The 16,481-nt window shown below is 52.2% G+C and overlaps 1 protein-coding gene across 3 annotated transcripts in view; it reads left to right on the forward strand.

Moving 5' to 3' along the window:
* LOC109880797 (ryanodine receptor 3) overlaps positions 1–16,481 on the forward strand; it is a 284,327-nt gene that overhangs the window by 160,445 nt on the left and 107,401 nt on the right. For all 3 annotated transcript variants that reach the window (XM_031800945.1, XM_031800946.1, XM_031800947.1), the window contains one exon: positions 13,685–13,817. In XM_031800945.1, coding sequence (XP_031656805.1) covers positions 13,685–13,817 — 133 coding nt within the window. The remainder of the gene's footprint in view (positions 1–13,684; positions 13,818–16,481) is intronic.

The following is a 16,481-nucleotide window of genomic DNA, read 5'->3' on the forward strand; positions in this document are numbered from 1 at the left end:
GCATAGTAACTAAAGGCTGTCTCTCCATGCCTCTTGGCCCCCCTCAGGTTCTCTGGCAGGCTATTCCAGAGGCTGGGGGTATAGTAACTAAAGGCTGTCTCTCCATGCCTCTTGGTCCCCCTCAGGTTCTCTGGCAGGCTATCCCAGAGGCTGGGGGCATAGTAACTAAAGGCTGGGGGCATAGTAACTAAAGGCTGGGGGCATAGTAACTAAAGGCTGGGGGCATAGTAACTAAAGGCTGTCTCTCCATGCCTCTTGGTCCCCCTCAGGTTCTCTGGCAGGCTATTCCAGAGGCTGGGGGCATAGTAACTAAAGGCTGGGGACATAGTAACTAAAGGCTGGGGGCATAGTAACTAAAGGCTGTCTCTCCATGCCTCTTCGTCCCCCTCAGGTTCTCTGGCAGGCTATCCCAGAGGCTGGGGGCATAGTAAATAAAGGCTGGGGACATAGTAACTAAAGGCTGGGGGCATAGTAACTAAAGGCTGTACCTCCATGCCTCTTGGTCCCCCTCAGGTTCTCTGGCAGGCTATCCCAGAGGCTGGGGGCATAGTAACTAAAGGCTGGGGACATAGTAACTAAAGGCTGTCTCTCCATGCCTCTTGGTCCCCCTCAGGTTCTCTGGCAGGCTATCCCAGAGGCTGGGGGCATAGTAACTAAAGGCTGGGGGCATAGTAACTAAAGGCTGGGGACATAGTAACTAAAGGCTGTCTCTCCATGCCTCTTGGTCCCCCTCAGGTTCTCTGGCAGGCTATCCCAGAGGCTGGGGGCATAGTAACTAAAGGCTGGGGACATAGTAACTAAAGGCTGTCTCTCCATGCCTCTTGGTCCCCCTCAGGTTCTCTGGCAGGCTATCCCAGAGGCTGGGGGCATAGTAACTAAAGGCTGGGGGCATAGTAACTAAAGGCAGGGGGCATAGTAACTAAAGGCAGGGGGCATAGTAACTAAAGGCTGTCTCTCCATGCCTCTTGGTCCCCCTCAGGTTCTCTGGCAGGCTATTCCAGAGGCTGGGGGCATAGTAACTAAAGGCTGGGGGCATAGTAACTAAAGGCAGGGGGCATAGTAACTAAAGGCAGGGGGCATAGTAACTAAAGGCTGTCTCTCCATGCCTCTTGGCCCCCCTCAGGTTCTCTGGCAGGCTATCCCAGAGGCTGGGGGCATAGTAACTAAAGGCTGTCTCTCCATGCCTCTTGGTCCCCCTCAGGTTCTCTGGCAGGCTATCCCAGAGGCTGGGGGCATAGTAACTAAAGGCTGTCTCTCCATGCCTCTTGGTCCCCCTCAGGTTCTCTGGCAGGCTATCCCAGAGGCTGGGGACATAGTAACTAAAGGCTGTCTCTCCATGCCTCTTGGTCCCCCTCAGGTTCTCTGGCAGGCTATCCCAGAGGCTGGGGGCATAGTAACTAAAGGCTGGGGGTATAGTAACTAAAGGCTGGGGGCATAGTAACTAAAGGCTGGGGGCATAGTAACTAAAGGCTGGGGGCATAGTAACTAAAGGCTGTCTCTCCATGCCTCTTGGTCCCCCTCAGGTTCTCTGGCAGCTATCCCAGAGGCTGGGGGCATAGTAACTAAAGGCTGTCTCTCCATGCCTCTTGGTCCCCCTCAGGTTCTCTGGCAGCTATCCCAGAGGCTGGGGGCATAGTAACTAAAGGCTGTCTCTCCATGCCTCTTGGTCCCCCTCAGGTTCTCTGGCAGCTATCCCAGAGGCTGGGGGCATAGTAACTAAAGGCTGGGGGCATAGTAACTAAAGGCTGGGGGCATAGTAACTAAAGGCTGGGGGCATAGTAACTAAAGGCTGGGGGCATAGTAACTAAAGGCTGGGGGCATAGTAACTAAAGGCTGGGGGCATAGTAACTAAAGGCTGGGGGCATAGTAACTAAAGGCAGGGGGCATAGTAACTAAAGGCAGGGGGCATAGTAACTAAAGGCTGTCTCTCCATGCCTCTTGGTCCCCCTCAGGTTCTCTGGCAGGCTATCCCAGAGGCTGGGGGCATAGTAACTAAAGGCTGGGGGCATAGTAACTAAAGGCTGGGGGCATAGTAACTAAAGGCTGGGGGCATAGTAACTAAAGGCTGGGGGCATAGTAACTAAAGGCTGTCTCTCCATGCCTCTTGGCCCCCCTCAGGTTCTCTGGCAGGCTATTCCAGAGGCTGGGGGTATAGTAACTAAAGGCTGGGGGCATAGTAACTAAAGGCTGGGGGCATAGTAACTAAAGGCTGTCTCTCCATGCCTCTTGGCCCCCCTCAGGTTCTCTGGCAGGCTATTCCAGAGGCTGGGGGTATAGTAACTAAAGGCTGTCTCTCCATGCCTCTTGGTCCCCCTCAGGTTCTCTGGCAGGCTATCCCAGAGGCTGGGGGCATAGTAACTAAAGGCTGGGGGCATAGTAACTAAAGGCTGGGGGCATAGTAACTAAAGGCTGGGGGCATAGTAACTAAAGGCTGTCTCTCCATGCCTCTTGGTCCCCCTCAGGTTCTCTGGCAGGCTATTCCAGAGGCTGGGGGCATAGTAACTAAAGGCTGGGGACATAGTAACTAAAGGCTGGGGGCATAGTAACTAAAGGCTGTCTCTCCATGCCTCTTCGTCCCCCTCAGGTTCTCTGGCAGGCTATCCCAGAGGCTGGGGGCATAGTAAATAAAGGCTGGGGACATAGTAACTAAAGGCTGGGGGCATAGTAACTAAAGGCTGTACCTCCATGCCTCTTGGTCCCCCTCAGGTTCTCTGGCAGGCTATCCCAGAGGCTGGGGGCATAGTAACTAAAGGCTGGGGACATAGTAACTAAAGGCTGGGGGCATAGTAACTAAAGGCTGGGGACATAGTAACTAAAGGCTGTCTCTCCATGCCTCTTGGTCCCCCTCAGGTTCTCTGGCAGGCTATCCCAGAGGCTGGGGGCATAGTAACTAAAGGCTGGGGACATAGTAACTAAAGGCTGTCTCTCCATGCCTCTTGGTCCCCCTCAGGTTCTCTGGCAGGCTATCCCAGAGGCTGGGGGCATAGTAACTAAAGGCTGGGGGCATAGTAACTAAAGGCTGGGGACATAGTAACTAAAGGCTGTCTCTCCATGCCTCTTGGTCCCCCTCAGGTTCTCTGGCAGGCTATCCCAGAGGCTGGGGGCATAGTAACTAAAGGCTGGGGACATAGTAACTAAAGGCTGTCTCTCCATGCCTCTTGGTCCCCATCAGGTTCTCTGGCAGGCTATCCCAGAGGCTGGGGGCATAGTAACTAAAGGCTGGGGGCATAGTAACTAAAGGCAGGGGGCATAGTAACTAAAGGCAGGGGGCATAGTAACTAAAGGCTGTCTCTCCATGCCTCTTGGTCCCCCTCAGGTTCTCTGGCAGGCTATTCCAGAGGCTGGGGGCATAGTAACTAAAGGCTGGGGGCATAGTAACTAAAGGCAGGGGGCATAGTAACTAAAGGCAGGGGGCATAGTAACTAAAGGCTGTCTCTCCATGCCTCTTGGCCCCCCTCAGGTTCTCTGGCAGGCTATCCCAGAGGCTGGGGGCATAGTAACTAAAGGCTGTCTCTCCATGCCTCTTGGTCCCCCTCAGGTTCTCTGGCAGGCTATCCCAGAGGCTGGGGGCATAGTAACTAAAGGCTGTCTCTCCATGCCTCTTGGTCCCCCTCAGGTTCTCTGGCAGGCTATCCCAGAGGCTGGGGGCATAGTAACTAAAGGCTGGGGGTATAGTAACTAAAGGCTGGGGGCATAGTAACTAAAGGCTGGGGGCATAGTAACTAAAGGCTGGGGGCATAGTAACTAAAGGCTGTCTCTCCATGCCTCTTGGTCCCCCTCAGGTTCTCTGGCAGCTATCCCAGAGGCTGGGGGCATAGTAACTAAAGGCTGTCTCTCCATGCCTCTTGGTCCCCCTCAGGTTCTCTGGCAGCTATCCCAGAGGCTGGGGGCATAGTAACTAAAGGCTGTCTCTCCATGCCTCTTGGTCCCCCTCAGGTTCTCTGGCAGCTATCCCAGAGGCTGGGGGCATAGTAACTAAAGGCTGGGGGCATAGTAACTAAAGGCTGGGGGCATAGTAACTAAAGGCTGGGGGCATAGTAACTAAAGGCTGGGGGCATAGTAACTAAAGGCTGGGGGCATAGTAACTAAAGGCTGGGGGCATAGTAACTAAAGGCTGGGGGCATAGTAACTAAAGGCAGGGGGCATAGTAACTAAAGGCAGGGGGCATAGTAACTAAAGGCTGTCTCTCCATGCCTCTTTGTCCCCCTCAGGTTCTCTGGCAGGCTATCCCAGAGGCTGGGGGCATAGTAACTAAAGGCTGGGGGCATAGTAACTAAAGGCTGGGGGCATAGTAACTAAAGGCTGGGGGCATAGTAACTAAAGGCTGGGGGCATAGTAACTAAAGGCTGTCTCTCCATGCCTCTTGGCCCCCCTCAGGTTCTCTGGCAGGCTATTCCAGAGGCTGGGGGTATAGTAACTAAAGGCTGGGGGCATAGTAACTAAAGGCTGGGGGCATAGTAACTAAAGGCTGTCTCTCCATGCCTCTTGGCCCCCCTCAGGTTCTCTGGCAGGCTATTCCAGAGGCTGGGGGTATAGTAACTAAAGGCTGTCTCTCCATGCCTCTTGGTCCCCCTCAGGTTCTCTGGCAGGCTATCCCAGAGGCTGGGGGCATAGTAACTAAAGGCTGGGGGCATAGTAACTAAAGGCTGGGGGCATAGTAACTAAAGGCTGTCTCTCCATGCCTCTTGGTCCCCCTAAGGTTCTCTGGCAGCTATCCCAGAGGCTGGGGGCATAGTAACTAAAGGCTGGGGGCATAGTAACTAAAGGCTGTCTCTCCATGCCTCTTGGTCCCCCTCAGGTTCTCTGGCAGGCTATTCCAGAGGCTGGGGGCATAGTAACTAAAGGCTGGGGGCATAGTAACTAAAGGCTGTCTCTCCATGCCTCTTGGTCCCCCTCAGGTTCTCTGGCAGGCTATCCCAGAGGCTGGGGGCATAGTAACTAAAGGCTGGGGGCATAGTAACTAAAGGCAGGGGGCATAGTAACTAAAGGCTGGGGACATAGTAACTAAAGGCTGGGGGCATAGTAACTAAAGGCTGTCTCTCCATGCCTCTTGGTCCCCCTCAGGTTCTCTGGCAGGCTATTCCAGAGGCTGGGGGCATAGTAACTAAAGGCTGTCTCTCCATGCCTCTTGGTCCCCCTCAGGTTCTCTGGCAGGCTATCCCAGAGGCTGGGGGCATAGTAACTAAAGGCTGGGGGCATAGTAACTAAAGGCTGGGGGCATAGTAACTAAAGGCTGTCTCTCCATGCCTCTTGGTCCCCCTCAGGTTCTCTGGCAGCTATCCCAGAGGCTGGGGGCATAGTAACTAAAGGCTGTCTCTCCATGCCTCTTGGTCCCCCTCAGGTTCTCTGGCAGCTATCCCAGAGGCTGGGGGCATAGTAACTAAAGGCTGTCTCTCCATGCCTCTTGGTCCCCCTCAGGTTCTCTGGCAGCTATCCCAGAGGCTGGGGGCATAGTAACTAAAGGCTGGGGGCATAGTAACTAAAGGCTGGGGGCATAGTAACTAAAGGCTGGGGGCATAGTAACTAAAGGCTGGGGGCATAGTAACTAAAGGCTGGGGGCATAGTAACTAAAGGCTGGGGGCATAGTAACTAAAGGCTGGGGGCATAGTAACTAAAGGCAGGGGGCATAGTAACTAAAGGCAGGGGGCATAGTAACTAAAGGCTGTCTCTCCATGCCTCTTTGTCCCCCTCAGGTTCTCTGGCAGGCTATCCCAGAGGCTGGGGGCATAGTAACTAAAGGCTGGGGGCATAGTAACTAAAGGCTGGGGGCATAGTAACTAAAGGCTGGGGGCATAGTAACTAAAGGCTGGGGGCATAGTAACTAAAGGCTGTCTCTCCATGCCTCTTGGCCCCCCTCAGGTTCTCTGGCAGGCTATTCCAGAGGCTGGGGGTATAGTAACTAAAGGCTGGGGGCATAGTAACTAAAGGCTGGGGGCATAGTAACTAAAGGCTGTCTCTCCATGCCTCTTGGCCCCCCTCAGGTTCTCTGGCAGGCTATTCCAGAGGCTGGGGGTATAGTAACTAAAGGCTGTCTCTCCATGCCTCTTGGTCCCCCTCAGGTTCTCTGGCAGGCTATCCCAGAGGCTGGGGGCATAGTAACTAAAGGCTGGGGGCATAGTAACTAAAGGCTGGGGGCATAGTAACTAAAGGCTGTCTCTCCATGCCTCTTGGTCCCCCTAAGGTTCTCTGGCAGCTATCCCAGAGGCTGGGGGCATAGTAACTAAAGGCTGGGGGCATAGTAACTAAAGGCTGTCTCTCCATGCCTCTTGGTCCCCCTCAGGTTCTCTGGCAGGCTATTCCAGAGGCTGGGGGCATAGTAACTAAAGGCTGGGGGCATAGTAACTAAAGGCTGTCTCTCCATGCCTCTTGGTCCCCCTCAGGTTCTCTGGCAGGCTATCCCAGAGGCTGGGGGCATAGTAACTAAAGGCTGGGGGCATAGTAACTAAAGGCAGGGGCATAGTAACTAAAGGCTGGGGACATAGTAACTAAAGGCTGGGGGCATAGTAACTAAAGGCTGTCTCTCCATGCCTCTTGGTCCCCCTCAGGTTCTCTGGCAGGCTATTCCAGAGGCTGGGGGCATAGTAACTAAAGGCTGTCTCTCCATGCCTCTTGGTCCCCCTCAGGTTCTCTGGCAGGCTATCCCAGAGGCTGGGGGCATAGTAACTAAAGGCTGGGGGCATAGTAACTAAAGGCTGGGGGCATAGTAACTAAAGGCTGTCTCTCCATGCCTCTTGGTCCCCCTCAGGTTCTCTGGCAGGCTATTCCAGAGGCTGGGGGCATAGTAACTAAAGGCTGGGGGCATAGTAACTAAAGGCTGGGGACATAGTAACTAAAGGCTGTCTCTCCATGCCTCTTGGTCCCCCTCAGGTTCTCTGGCAGGCTATTCCAGAGGCTGGGGGCATAGTAACTAAAGGCTGGGGGCATAGTAACTAAAGGCTGGGGGCATAGTAACTAAAGGCTGTCTCTCCATGCCTCTTGGCCCCCCTCAGGTTCTCTGGCAGGCTATTCCAGAGGCTGGGGGCATAGTAACTAAAGGCTGGGGGCATAGTAACTAAAGAATGGGGGCATAGTAACTAAAGGCTGGGGGCATAGTAACTAAAGGCTGTCTCTCCATGCCTCTTGGCCCCCCTCAGGTTCTCTGGCAGGCTATTCCAGAGGCTGGGGGCATAGTAACTAAAGGCTGGGGGCATAGTAACTAAAGGCTGGGGGCATAGTAACTAAAGGCTGTCTCTCCATGCCTCTTGGTCCCCCTCAGGTTCTCTGGCAGGCTATTCCAGAGGCTGGGGGCATAGTAACTAAAGCCTGGGGGCATAGTAACTAAAGGCTGGGGGCATAGTAACTAAAGGCTGGGGGCATAGTAACTAAAGGCTGGGGGCATAGTAACTAAAGGCTGGGGCATAGTAACTAAAGGCTGGGGGCATAGTAACTAAAGGATGGGGGCATAGTAACTAAAGTCTGGGGACATAGTAACTAAAGGCTGGGGGCATAGTAACTAAAGGATGGGGGCATAGTAACTAAAGGCTGTCTCTCCATGCCTCTTGGCCCCCCTCAGGTTCTCTGGCAGCTATTCCAGAGGCTGGGGGCATAGTAACTAAAGGCTGGGGGCATAGTAACTAAAGGCTGGGGACATAGTAACTAAAGGCTGGGGGCATAGTAACTAAAGGCTGGGGGCATAGTAACTAAAGGCTGGGGACATAGTAACTAAAGGCTGGGGGCATAGTAACTAAAGGCTGGGGCATAGTAACTAAAGGCTGGGGGCATAGTAACTAAAGGCTGGGGACATAGTAACTAAAGGCTGGGGGCATAGTAACTAAAGGCTGGGGGCATAGTAACTAAAGGCTGGGGGCATAGTAACTAAAGGCTGGGGGCATAGTAACTAAAGGCTGGAGGCATAGTAACTAAAGGCTGGGGGCATAGTAACTAAAGGCTGGGGGCATAGTAACTAAAGGCTGGGGGCATAGTAACTAAAGGCTGGGGGCATAGTAACTAAAGGCTGGGGGCATAGTAACTAAAGGCTGGGGGCATAGTAACTAAAGGCTGGGGGCATAGTAACTAAAGGCTGGGGGCATAGTAACTAAAGGCTGGGGGCATAGTAACTAAAGGCTGGGGGCATAGTAACTAAAGGCTGGGGACATAGTAACTAAAGGCTGGGGGCATAGTAACTAAAGGCTGGGGGCATAGTAACTAAAGGCTGGGTGCATAGTAACTAAAGGCTGGGGGCATAGTAACTAAAGGCTGGGGGCATAGTAACTAAAGACTGGGGGCATAGTAACTAAAGGCTGGGGGCATAGTAACTAAAGGCTGGGGACATAGTAACTAAAGGCTGGGGGCATAGTAACTAAAGGCTGGGGGCATAGTAACTAAAGGCTGGGGGCATAGTAACTAAAGGCTGGGGACATAGTAACTAAAGGCTGGGGGCATAGTAACTAAAGGCTGGGGGCATAGTAACTAAAGGCTGGGGACATAGTAACTAAAGGCTGGGGGCATAGTAACTAAAGGCTGTGGGCATAGTAACTAAAGGCTGTCTCTCCATGCCTCTTGGTCCCCCTCAGGTTCTCTGGCAGGCTATTCCAGAGGCTGGGGGCATAGTAACTAAAGGCTGGGGGCATAGTAACTAAAGGCTGTGGGCATAGTAACTAAAGGCTGGGGGCATAGTAACTAAAGGCTGGGGGCATAGTAACTAAAGGCTGGGGGCATAGTAACTAAAGGCTGGGGGCATAGTAACTAAAGGCTGGGGGCATAGTAACTAAAGGCTGGGGGCATAGTAACTAAAGGCTGGGGGCATAGTAACTAAAGGCTGGGGGCATAGTAACTAAAGGCTGGGGGCATAGTAACTAAAGGCTGTCTCTCCATGCCTCTTGGTCCCCCTCAGGTTCTCTGACAGGTTATTCCAGAGGCTGGGGGCATAGTAACTAAAGGCTGTGGGCATAGTAACTAAAGGCTGTCTCTCCATGCCTCTTGGTCCCCCTCAGGTTCTCTGGCAGGCTATCCCAGAGGCTGGGGGCATAGTAACTAGAGGCTGGGGGCATAGTAACTAAAGGCTGGGGGCATAGTAACTAAAGGCTGGGGGCATAGTAACTAAAGGCTGGGGGCATAGTAACTAAAGGCTGGGGGCATAGTAACTAAAGGCTGGGGGCATAGTAACTAAAGGCTGGGGGCATAGTAACTAAAGGCTGGAGGCATAGTAACTAAAGGCTGGGGACATAGTAACTAAAGGCTGGGGCATAGTAACTAAAGGCTGGGGACATAGTAACTAAAGGCTGGGGGCATAGTAACTAAAGGCTGGGGACATAGTAACTAAAGGCTGGGGGCATAGTAACTAAAGGCTGGGGACATAGTAACTAAAGGCTGGGGGCATAGTAACTAAAGGCTGGGGGCATAGTAACTAAAGGCTGGGGGCATAGTAACTAAAGGCTGTCTCCCCATGCCTCTTGGTCCCCCTCAGGTTCTCTGGCAGGCTATTCCAGAGGCTGGGGGCATAGTAACTAAAGGCTGGGGCATAGTAACTAAAGGCTGGGGGCATAGTAACTAAAGGCTGGGGGCATAGTAACTAAAGGCTGGGGGCATAGTAACTAAAGGCTGGGGGCATAGTAACTAAAGGCTGGGGGCATAGTAACTAAAGGCTGGGGGCATAGTAACTAAAGGCTGGGGGCATAGTAACTAAAGGCTGGGGGCATAGTAACTAAAGGCTGGGGGCATAGTAACTAAAGGCTGGGGGCATAGTAACTAAAGGCTGGGGGCATAGTAACTAAAGGCTGGGGACATAGTAACTAAAGGCTGGGGGCATAGTAACTAAAGGCTGGGGGCATAGTAACTAAAGGCTGGGGGCATAGTAACTAAAGGCTGGGGCATAGTAACTAAAGGCTGGGGGCATAGTAACTAAAGACTGGGGGCATAGTAACTAAAGGCTGGGGACATAGTAACTAAAGGCTGGGGACATAGTAACTAAAGGCTGGGGGCATAGTAACTAAAGGCTGGGGGCATAGTAACTAAAGGCTGGGGGCATAGTAACTAAAGGCTGGGGACATAGTAACTAAAGGCTGGGGACATAGTAACTAAAGGCTGGGGGCATAGTAACTAAAGGCTGGGGACATAGTAACTAAAGGCTGGGGACATAGTAACTAAAGTCTGGGGGCATAGTAACTAAAGGCTGGGGGCATAGTAACTAAAGGCTGGGGACATAGTAACTAAAGGCTGGGGGCATAGTAACTAAAGGCTGGGGGCATAGTAACTAAAGGCTGGGGACATAGTAACTAAAGGCTGGGGCATAGTAACTAAAGGCTGGGGGCATAGTAACTAAAGGCTGGGGACATAGTAACTAAAGGCTGGGGACATAGTAACTAAAGGCTGGGGGCATAGTAACTAAAGGCTGGGGGCATAGTAACTAAAGGCTGTCTCTCCATGCCTCTTGGTCCCCCTCAGGTTCTCTGGCAGGCTATTCCAGAGGCTGGGGCATAGTAACTAAAGGCTGGGGGCATAGTAACTAAAGGCTGGGGACATAGTAACTAAAGGCTGGGGCATAGTAACTAAAGGCTGGGGGCATAGTAACTAAAGGCTGGGGGCATAGTAACTAAAGGCTGGGGGCATAGTAACTAAAGGCTGGGGGCATAGTAACTAAAGGCTGGGGGCATAGTAACTAAAGGCTGGGGGCATAGTAACTAAAGGCTGGGGGCATAGTAACTAAAGGCTGGGGACATAGTAACTAAAGGCTGGGGGCATAGTAACTAAAGGATGGGGGCATAGTAACTAAAGGCTGGGGGCATAGTAACTAAAGGCTGGGGGCATAGTAACTAAAGGCTGGGGGCATAGTAACTAAAGGCTGGGGACATAGTAACTAAAGGCTGGGGGCATAGTAACTAAAGGCTGGGGGCTTAGTAACTAAAGGCTGGGGGCATAGTAACTAAAGGCTGGGGGCATAGTAACTAAAGGCTGGGGACATAGTAACTAAAGGCTGGGGCATAGTAACTAAAGGATGGGGGCATAGTAACTAAAGGATGGGTGCATAGTAACTAAAGGCTGGGGACATAGTAACTAAAGGCTGGGGACATAGTAACTAACGGCTGTCTCTCCATGCCTCTTGGCCCCCCTCAGGTTCTCTGACAGGTTATCCCAGAGGCTGGGGGCATAGTAACTAAAGGCTGTGGGCATAGTAACTAAAGAATGGGGGGCATAGTAACTAAAGGCTGTGGGCATAGTAACTAAAGGCTGTCTCTCCATGCCTCTTGGTCCCCCTCAGGTTCTCTGGCAGGCTATTCCAGAGGCTGGGGGCATAGTAACTAAAGGCTGTGGGCATAGTAACTAAAGGCTGGGGACATAGTAACTAAAGGCTGTCTCTCCATGCCTCTTGGCCCCCCTCAGGTTCTCTGACAGGTTATCCCAGAGGCTGGGGGCATAGTAACTAAAGGCTGGGGGCATAGTAACTAAAGGCTGTCTCTCCATGCCTCTTGGTCCCCCTCAGGTTCTCTGATAGGTTATTCCAGAGGCTGGGGGCATAGTAACTAAAGGCAGGGGGCATAGTAACTAAAGGCAGGGAGCGTAGTAACTAAAGGCTGGGGACATAGTAACTAAAGGCTGTCTCTCCATGCCTCTTGGCCCCCCTCAGGTTCTCTGACAGGTTATCCCAGAGGCTGGGGACATAGTAACTAAAGGCTGGGGGCATAGTAACTAAAGGCTGGGGGCATAGTAACTAAAGGCTGTCTCTCCATGCCTCTTGGTCCCCCTCAGGTTCTCTGATAGGTTATTCCAGAGGCTGGGGGCATAGTAACTAAAGGCTGTCTCTCCATGCCTCTTGGTCCCCCTCAGGTTCTCTGATAGGTTATTCCAGAGGCTGGGGGCATAGTAACTAAAGGATGGGGGCATAGTAACTAAAGGCTAGTAACTAAACTTTTTTTTTTAAATGCTTGTTTTTACATATTAAACCGAAAAACATCTTGATATTTCGCTGTTCAAATCTAGGTGGGGTTAAATGTGGAATGCCTGGTCAAGTACACAGCTAACACTTCCTGCCCTTTCAAAGTAGGAGGCAACCTTTCTAACTCCAGTCTATGAAGCTATGAATCTATTATATATTCATGAATTGATTAATAGCTGCCAATACCATAACACAGTTCCAAGATAAGGTATATTTTATTATAATTTTTTCCAAGTGGTAGGACTACTGTTTGTCTGGGAAGAATCCAAGGAGATCCCAAGGATATCCCAAGGAGATCCCAAGGAGATCCCAAGGAGATCCAAATAGCTGTGATGTTAACAGCCATACGGGCGCTGTACTGTCAGGTTTATCTGTAACATGATCCCAGGAAAGTCAGTATGTTGAGGCCTAGCTATCAGCACATATAGGGATCCTACCCAAGATCAACCACTCAGTACCCAGAAGGAGAGAGTAAGGAGATACAGGGGAGTTGGGCAGGACATGTAAGGGGGTAGGTAGAGGGGTGCTGGAGGGGAATGTCCAGGAGAGGATTGGAGAGGGTACAGGTCTGGTAATGTGACGTGAGGGGTAGAGGAGCAGGGACTCTCATGCCAGTCCTTTTTGGGGTGTGCTATAAGACTGGGGTATGATTTAATACTGTCTGTGTGTGCCAACAGCCAAGCATGAGCTGAACAATGCCATGCATCCCCAGACAGCCTGAGTGACAGACAAACAGACCTACCGCAAGCCGTCAAATCTGGTTGGCAATCTCATTAGTCAAGACCAGTAACATTAATTCCTGCACTGTTGGCCGATACTTGATCTGTCCAGGTCATTTACAGTGTGTGTGTGTGTGTGTGTGTGTGTGTATCTTTGTGTGTGTGTGTGTGTATCTTTGTGTGTGTGTGTGTCTTTGTGTGTGTGTGTGTCTTTGTGTGTGTGTGTGTGTGTCTTTGTGTGTGTGTGTGTGTGTGTCTTTGTGTGTGTGTGTGTGTGTGTCTTTGTGTGTGTGTGTCTTTGTGTGTGTCTTAGTGTGTGTGTGTGTGTGTCTTTGTGGGTGTGTGTGTGTTTGTGTGTGTATTCAGTGCCCCATATGGACCACCAAGTCATTGCTTGTAAGCAGGTTTAAGCATATGTCAGATTTACAGTTTGTTGTGAAGGACTGTCTTGTAATGTTGTAATGTTGTCAACGGTCCTTTGAGCTGGGGGGATGGGGGGGAGGGCACCATGGTCTCAGATGATCCTACAGGTGAAGAAGCCAGATATGAAGGTCCTGGGCTGGTATGGTTACATGTTGTTTGTTGTTGTGAGCCCGGGGGGACCAACTGCCAAATTCTCTAAAATGACGTGGGAGGCAGATTATGGTAGAGAAATAAACATACATTTCTCTGGCAACAGCTCTGGTGGACATTTCTGCAGTCAGCATGCAAGTTGCGCGCTCCTTCAAAACTTGAAAGATCTGTGACATTGTGTTGTGTGACAAAAAAGGCACATTTTAAAGTGGCCTTTTATTGTCCCCAACACAAGGTGCACATGTGTGATGATCATATTGTTTAATCAGCTTCGTGATATGCCACACCTGTCAGGTGGATGGAATATCTTGGCAAAGGAGAAATGCTCACTAACAGGGACATAAACACATTTGTGCCCAGATTTGAGAGAAATAAGGTTTGTGTGCGTATGGAACATGGGACCAACACTTTACATGTTGTGTTTATAGTTTTGTTCAGTATATTACATGGTTAAAAGTAATGTTTCCCTCTCTCTTTTTAGGAGATAGCCTTCCCCAAGATGGTTGCCAGCTGCTGTCGGTTCCTGTGTTACTTCTGTCGTATCAGCCGACAGAACCAGAAGGCCATGTTTGACCATCTCAGCTACTTACTGGAGAACAGCTCTGTCGGACTGGGTGGGTAACAGGAGAGAGGGGAAGGTGGCTCAGAGAGAGAGAGAGAGAGAGGGAGGGAGGGAGGGAGGGCACCCCAGCAGCCTACAGGAGAACAGCTCTGTCAGACTGGGTGGGTAACAGGAGAGAGGGGAAGGTGGCTCAGAGAGAGAGAGAGAGAGAGTGAGGGGGGGAGGGAGAGAGGGAGGAGTGAAGGAAGGAAGGAGAGAGAGAGAGAGAGAGAGAGAGAGGGCACCCCAGCAGCCTCTGTCACTGTTCTCCTAACAAGAAGGGTATGAATTAGGGCATAGTGAGAGAGGACATACATATGTAAGAGAGGAGAGAGGGAATGGTGGCAGAGAGAGAGACACTGCACAGAAAACAAACAACAGCAGTATGGGCCTGACCTGGGTTATGGACCTGACCTGGGTTATGGGCCTGGTCTGGGTTATGGGCCTGGTCTGGGTTATGGACCTGGTCTGGGTTATGGACCTGGTCTGGGTTATGGACCTGACCTGGGTTATGGAACTGACCTGGGTTATGGGCCTGGTCTGGGTTATGGACCTGGTCTGGGTTATGGACCTGACCTGGGTTATGGACCTGACCTGGGTTATGGAACTGACCTGGGTTATGGACCTGGGTTATGGGCCTGACCTGGGTTATGGACCTGGCCTGGGTTATGGATCCTGGCCTGGGTTATGGGCCTGGCCTGGGTTATGGACCTGGTCTGGGTTATGGACCTGGTCTGGGTTATGGACCTGACCAGGGTTATGGACCTGACCTGGGTTATGGACCTGACCGGGGTTATGGGCCTGGTCTGGGTTATGGACCTGACCGGGGTTATCGGCCTGGTCTGGGTTATGGGCTTGGTCTGGGTTATTGGCCTGGTCTGGGTTATGGACCTGGTCTGGGTTATGGGCCTGGTCTGGGTTATGGGCCTGGTCTGGGTTATGGGCCTGGGTTATGGACCTGACCTGGGTTATGGACCTGACCTGGGTTATGGGCCTGGTCTGGGTTATGGGCCTGGTCTGGGTTATCGGCCTGACCTGGGTTATGGACCTGAACTGGGTTATCGGCCTGACCTGGGTTATCGGCCTGGTCTGGTTTATGGACCTGACCTGGGTTATCGGCCTGGTCTGGGTTATGGACCTGGTCTGGGTTATGGACCTGACCTGGGTTATCGGCCTGGTCTGGGTTATCGGCCTGGTCTGGGTTATCGGCCTGGTCTGGGTTATGGACCTGACCTGGGTTATGGGTCTGGGTTATCGGCCTGGTCTGGGTTATCAGCCTGGTCTGGGTTATCGGCCTGGTCTTGGTTATGGGCTTGGCCTGGGTTATCGGCCTGGTCAGGGTTATGGACCTGACCTGGGTTATGGGCTTGGCCTGGGTTATCGGCCTGGTCTGGGTTATGGACCTGACCTGAGTTATCGGCCTGGTCTGGGTTATGGACCTGGTCTGGGTTATGGACCTGACCTGGGTTATGGGCCTGACCTGGGTTATCGGCCTGGTCTGGGTTATGGGCCTGGTCTGGGTTATCGCTCCTGGTCTGTGTTATGGACCTGGTCTGAGTTATGGACCTGACGTGGGTTATGGGCCTGACCTGGGTTTTCGCCTGGTCTAAGTTATGGGCCTGACCTGGGTTATGGGCTTGGCCTGGGTTATCGGTCTGGGTTATGGGCCTGACATGGTTTATGGGCTTGGCCTGGGTTATCGGCCTGGTCTGGGTTATCGGCCTGGTCTTGGTTATGGGCCTGGGTTATCGGCCTGGTCAGGGTTATGGACCTGACCTAGGGTTATGGGCTTGGCCTGGGTTATCGGCCTGGTCTGGGTTATGGACCTGACCTGGGTTATGGGCCTGGCCTGGGTTATGGGCCTGACCTGGGTTATGGGCCTGGTCTGGGTTATGGGCCTGACCTGGGTTATCGGCCTGGTCTTGGTTATGGGCTTGGCCTGGGTTATCGGCCTGGTCCGGGTTATGGACCTGACCTGGGTTATGGGCTTGGCCTGGGTTATCGGCCTGGTCTGGGTTATGGACCTGACCTGGGTTAGTAATAATGTGTACACTGTCCCCTCTGTTTGTGGGACAAAACACTGCATGAGCTCTGTCTCCCCCGAGGAGCTCTGGGACAGAGGAGACAGAGGGGAGGAATGGTACTGAGACAATGACAATCAGATAGCAGGTGACAGAGAGTGGGAGAAGAAACACTCTGTTCTGTTGTTCCTGCTAGCAAGGCAAAGGAGGGAGAGTTCGAAGTATATAGAGAGGAGAGAAGTGATGGACTGAGGGAATGAGAGAAGGAGAGGGCACAGTTTGTTTTTTGTCCCTGGGTTTACGACAGCTGGGGCTGGTGCAGTGACTGGGGATGGGCTGTGACTGGGACTGGGTCTGGGGCAGTGACAGGGGTAGTGACTGGGGTAGTGACTGGGGTAGTGACTGTCCCTTTTACTAGAGGACTCAGCTGTCCCCTTTACTAGAGGACTCAGCTTTCCCCTTCACTAGAGCACTCAGTTGTCCCCTTTACTAGAGGACTCAGCTGTCCCCTTTACTAGGGGACTCAGCTGTCCCCTTTACTAGAGGACTCAGCTGTCCCCTTTACTAGAGGACTCAGCTGTCCCCTTTACTAGAGGACTCGGCTGTCCCCTTTACTAAAGGACTCAGTTATCCCCTTTACTAGGGGACTCAGTTAT

The sequence above is a fragment of the Oncorhynchus kisutch genome, linkage group LG21 (genome assembly GCF_002021735.2).
Source record: "Oncorhynchus kisutch isolate 150728-3 linkage group LG21, Okis_V2, whole genome shotgun sequence".
Classification (NCBI taxonomy): domain Eukaryota; kingdom Metazoa; phylum Chordata; class Actinopteri; order Salmoniformes; family Salmonidae; genus Oncorhynchus; species Oncorhynchus kisutch.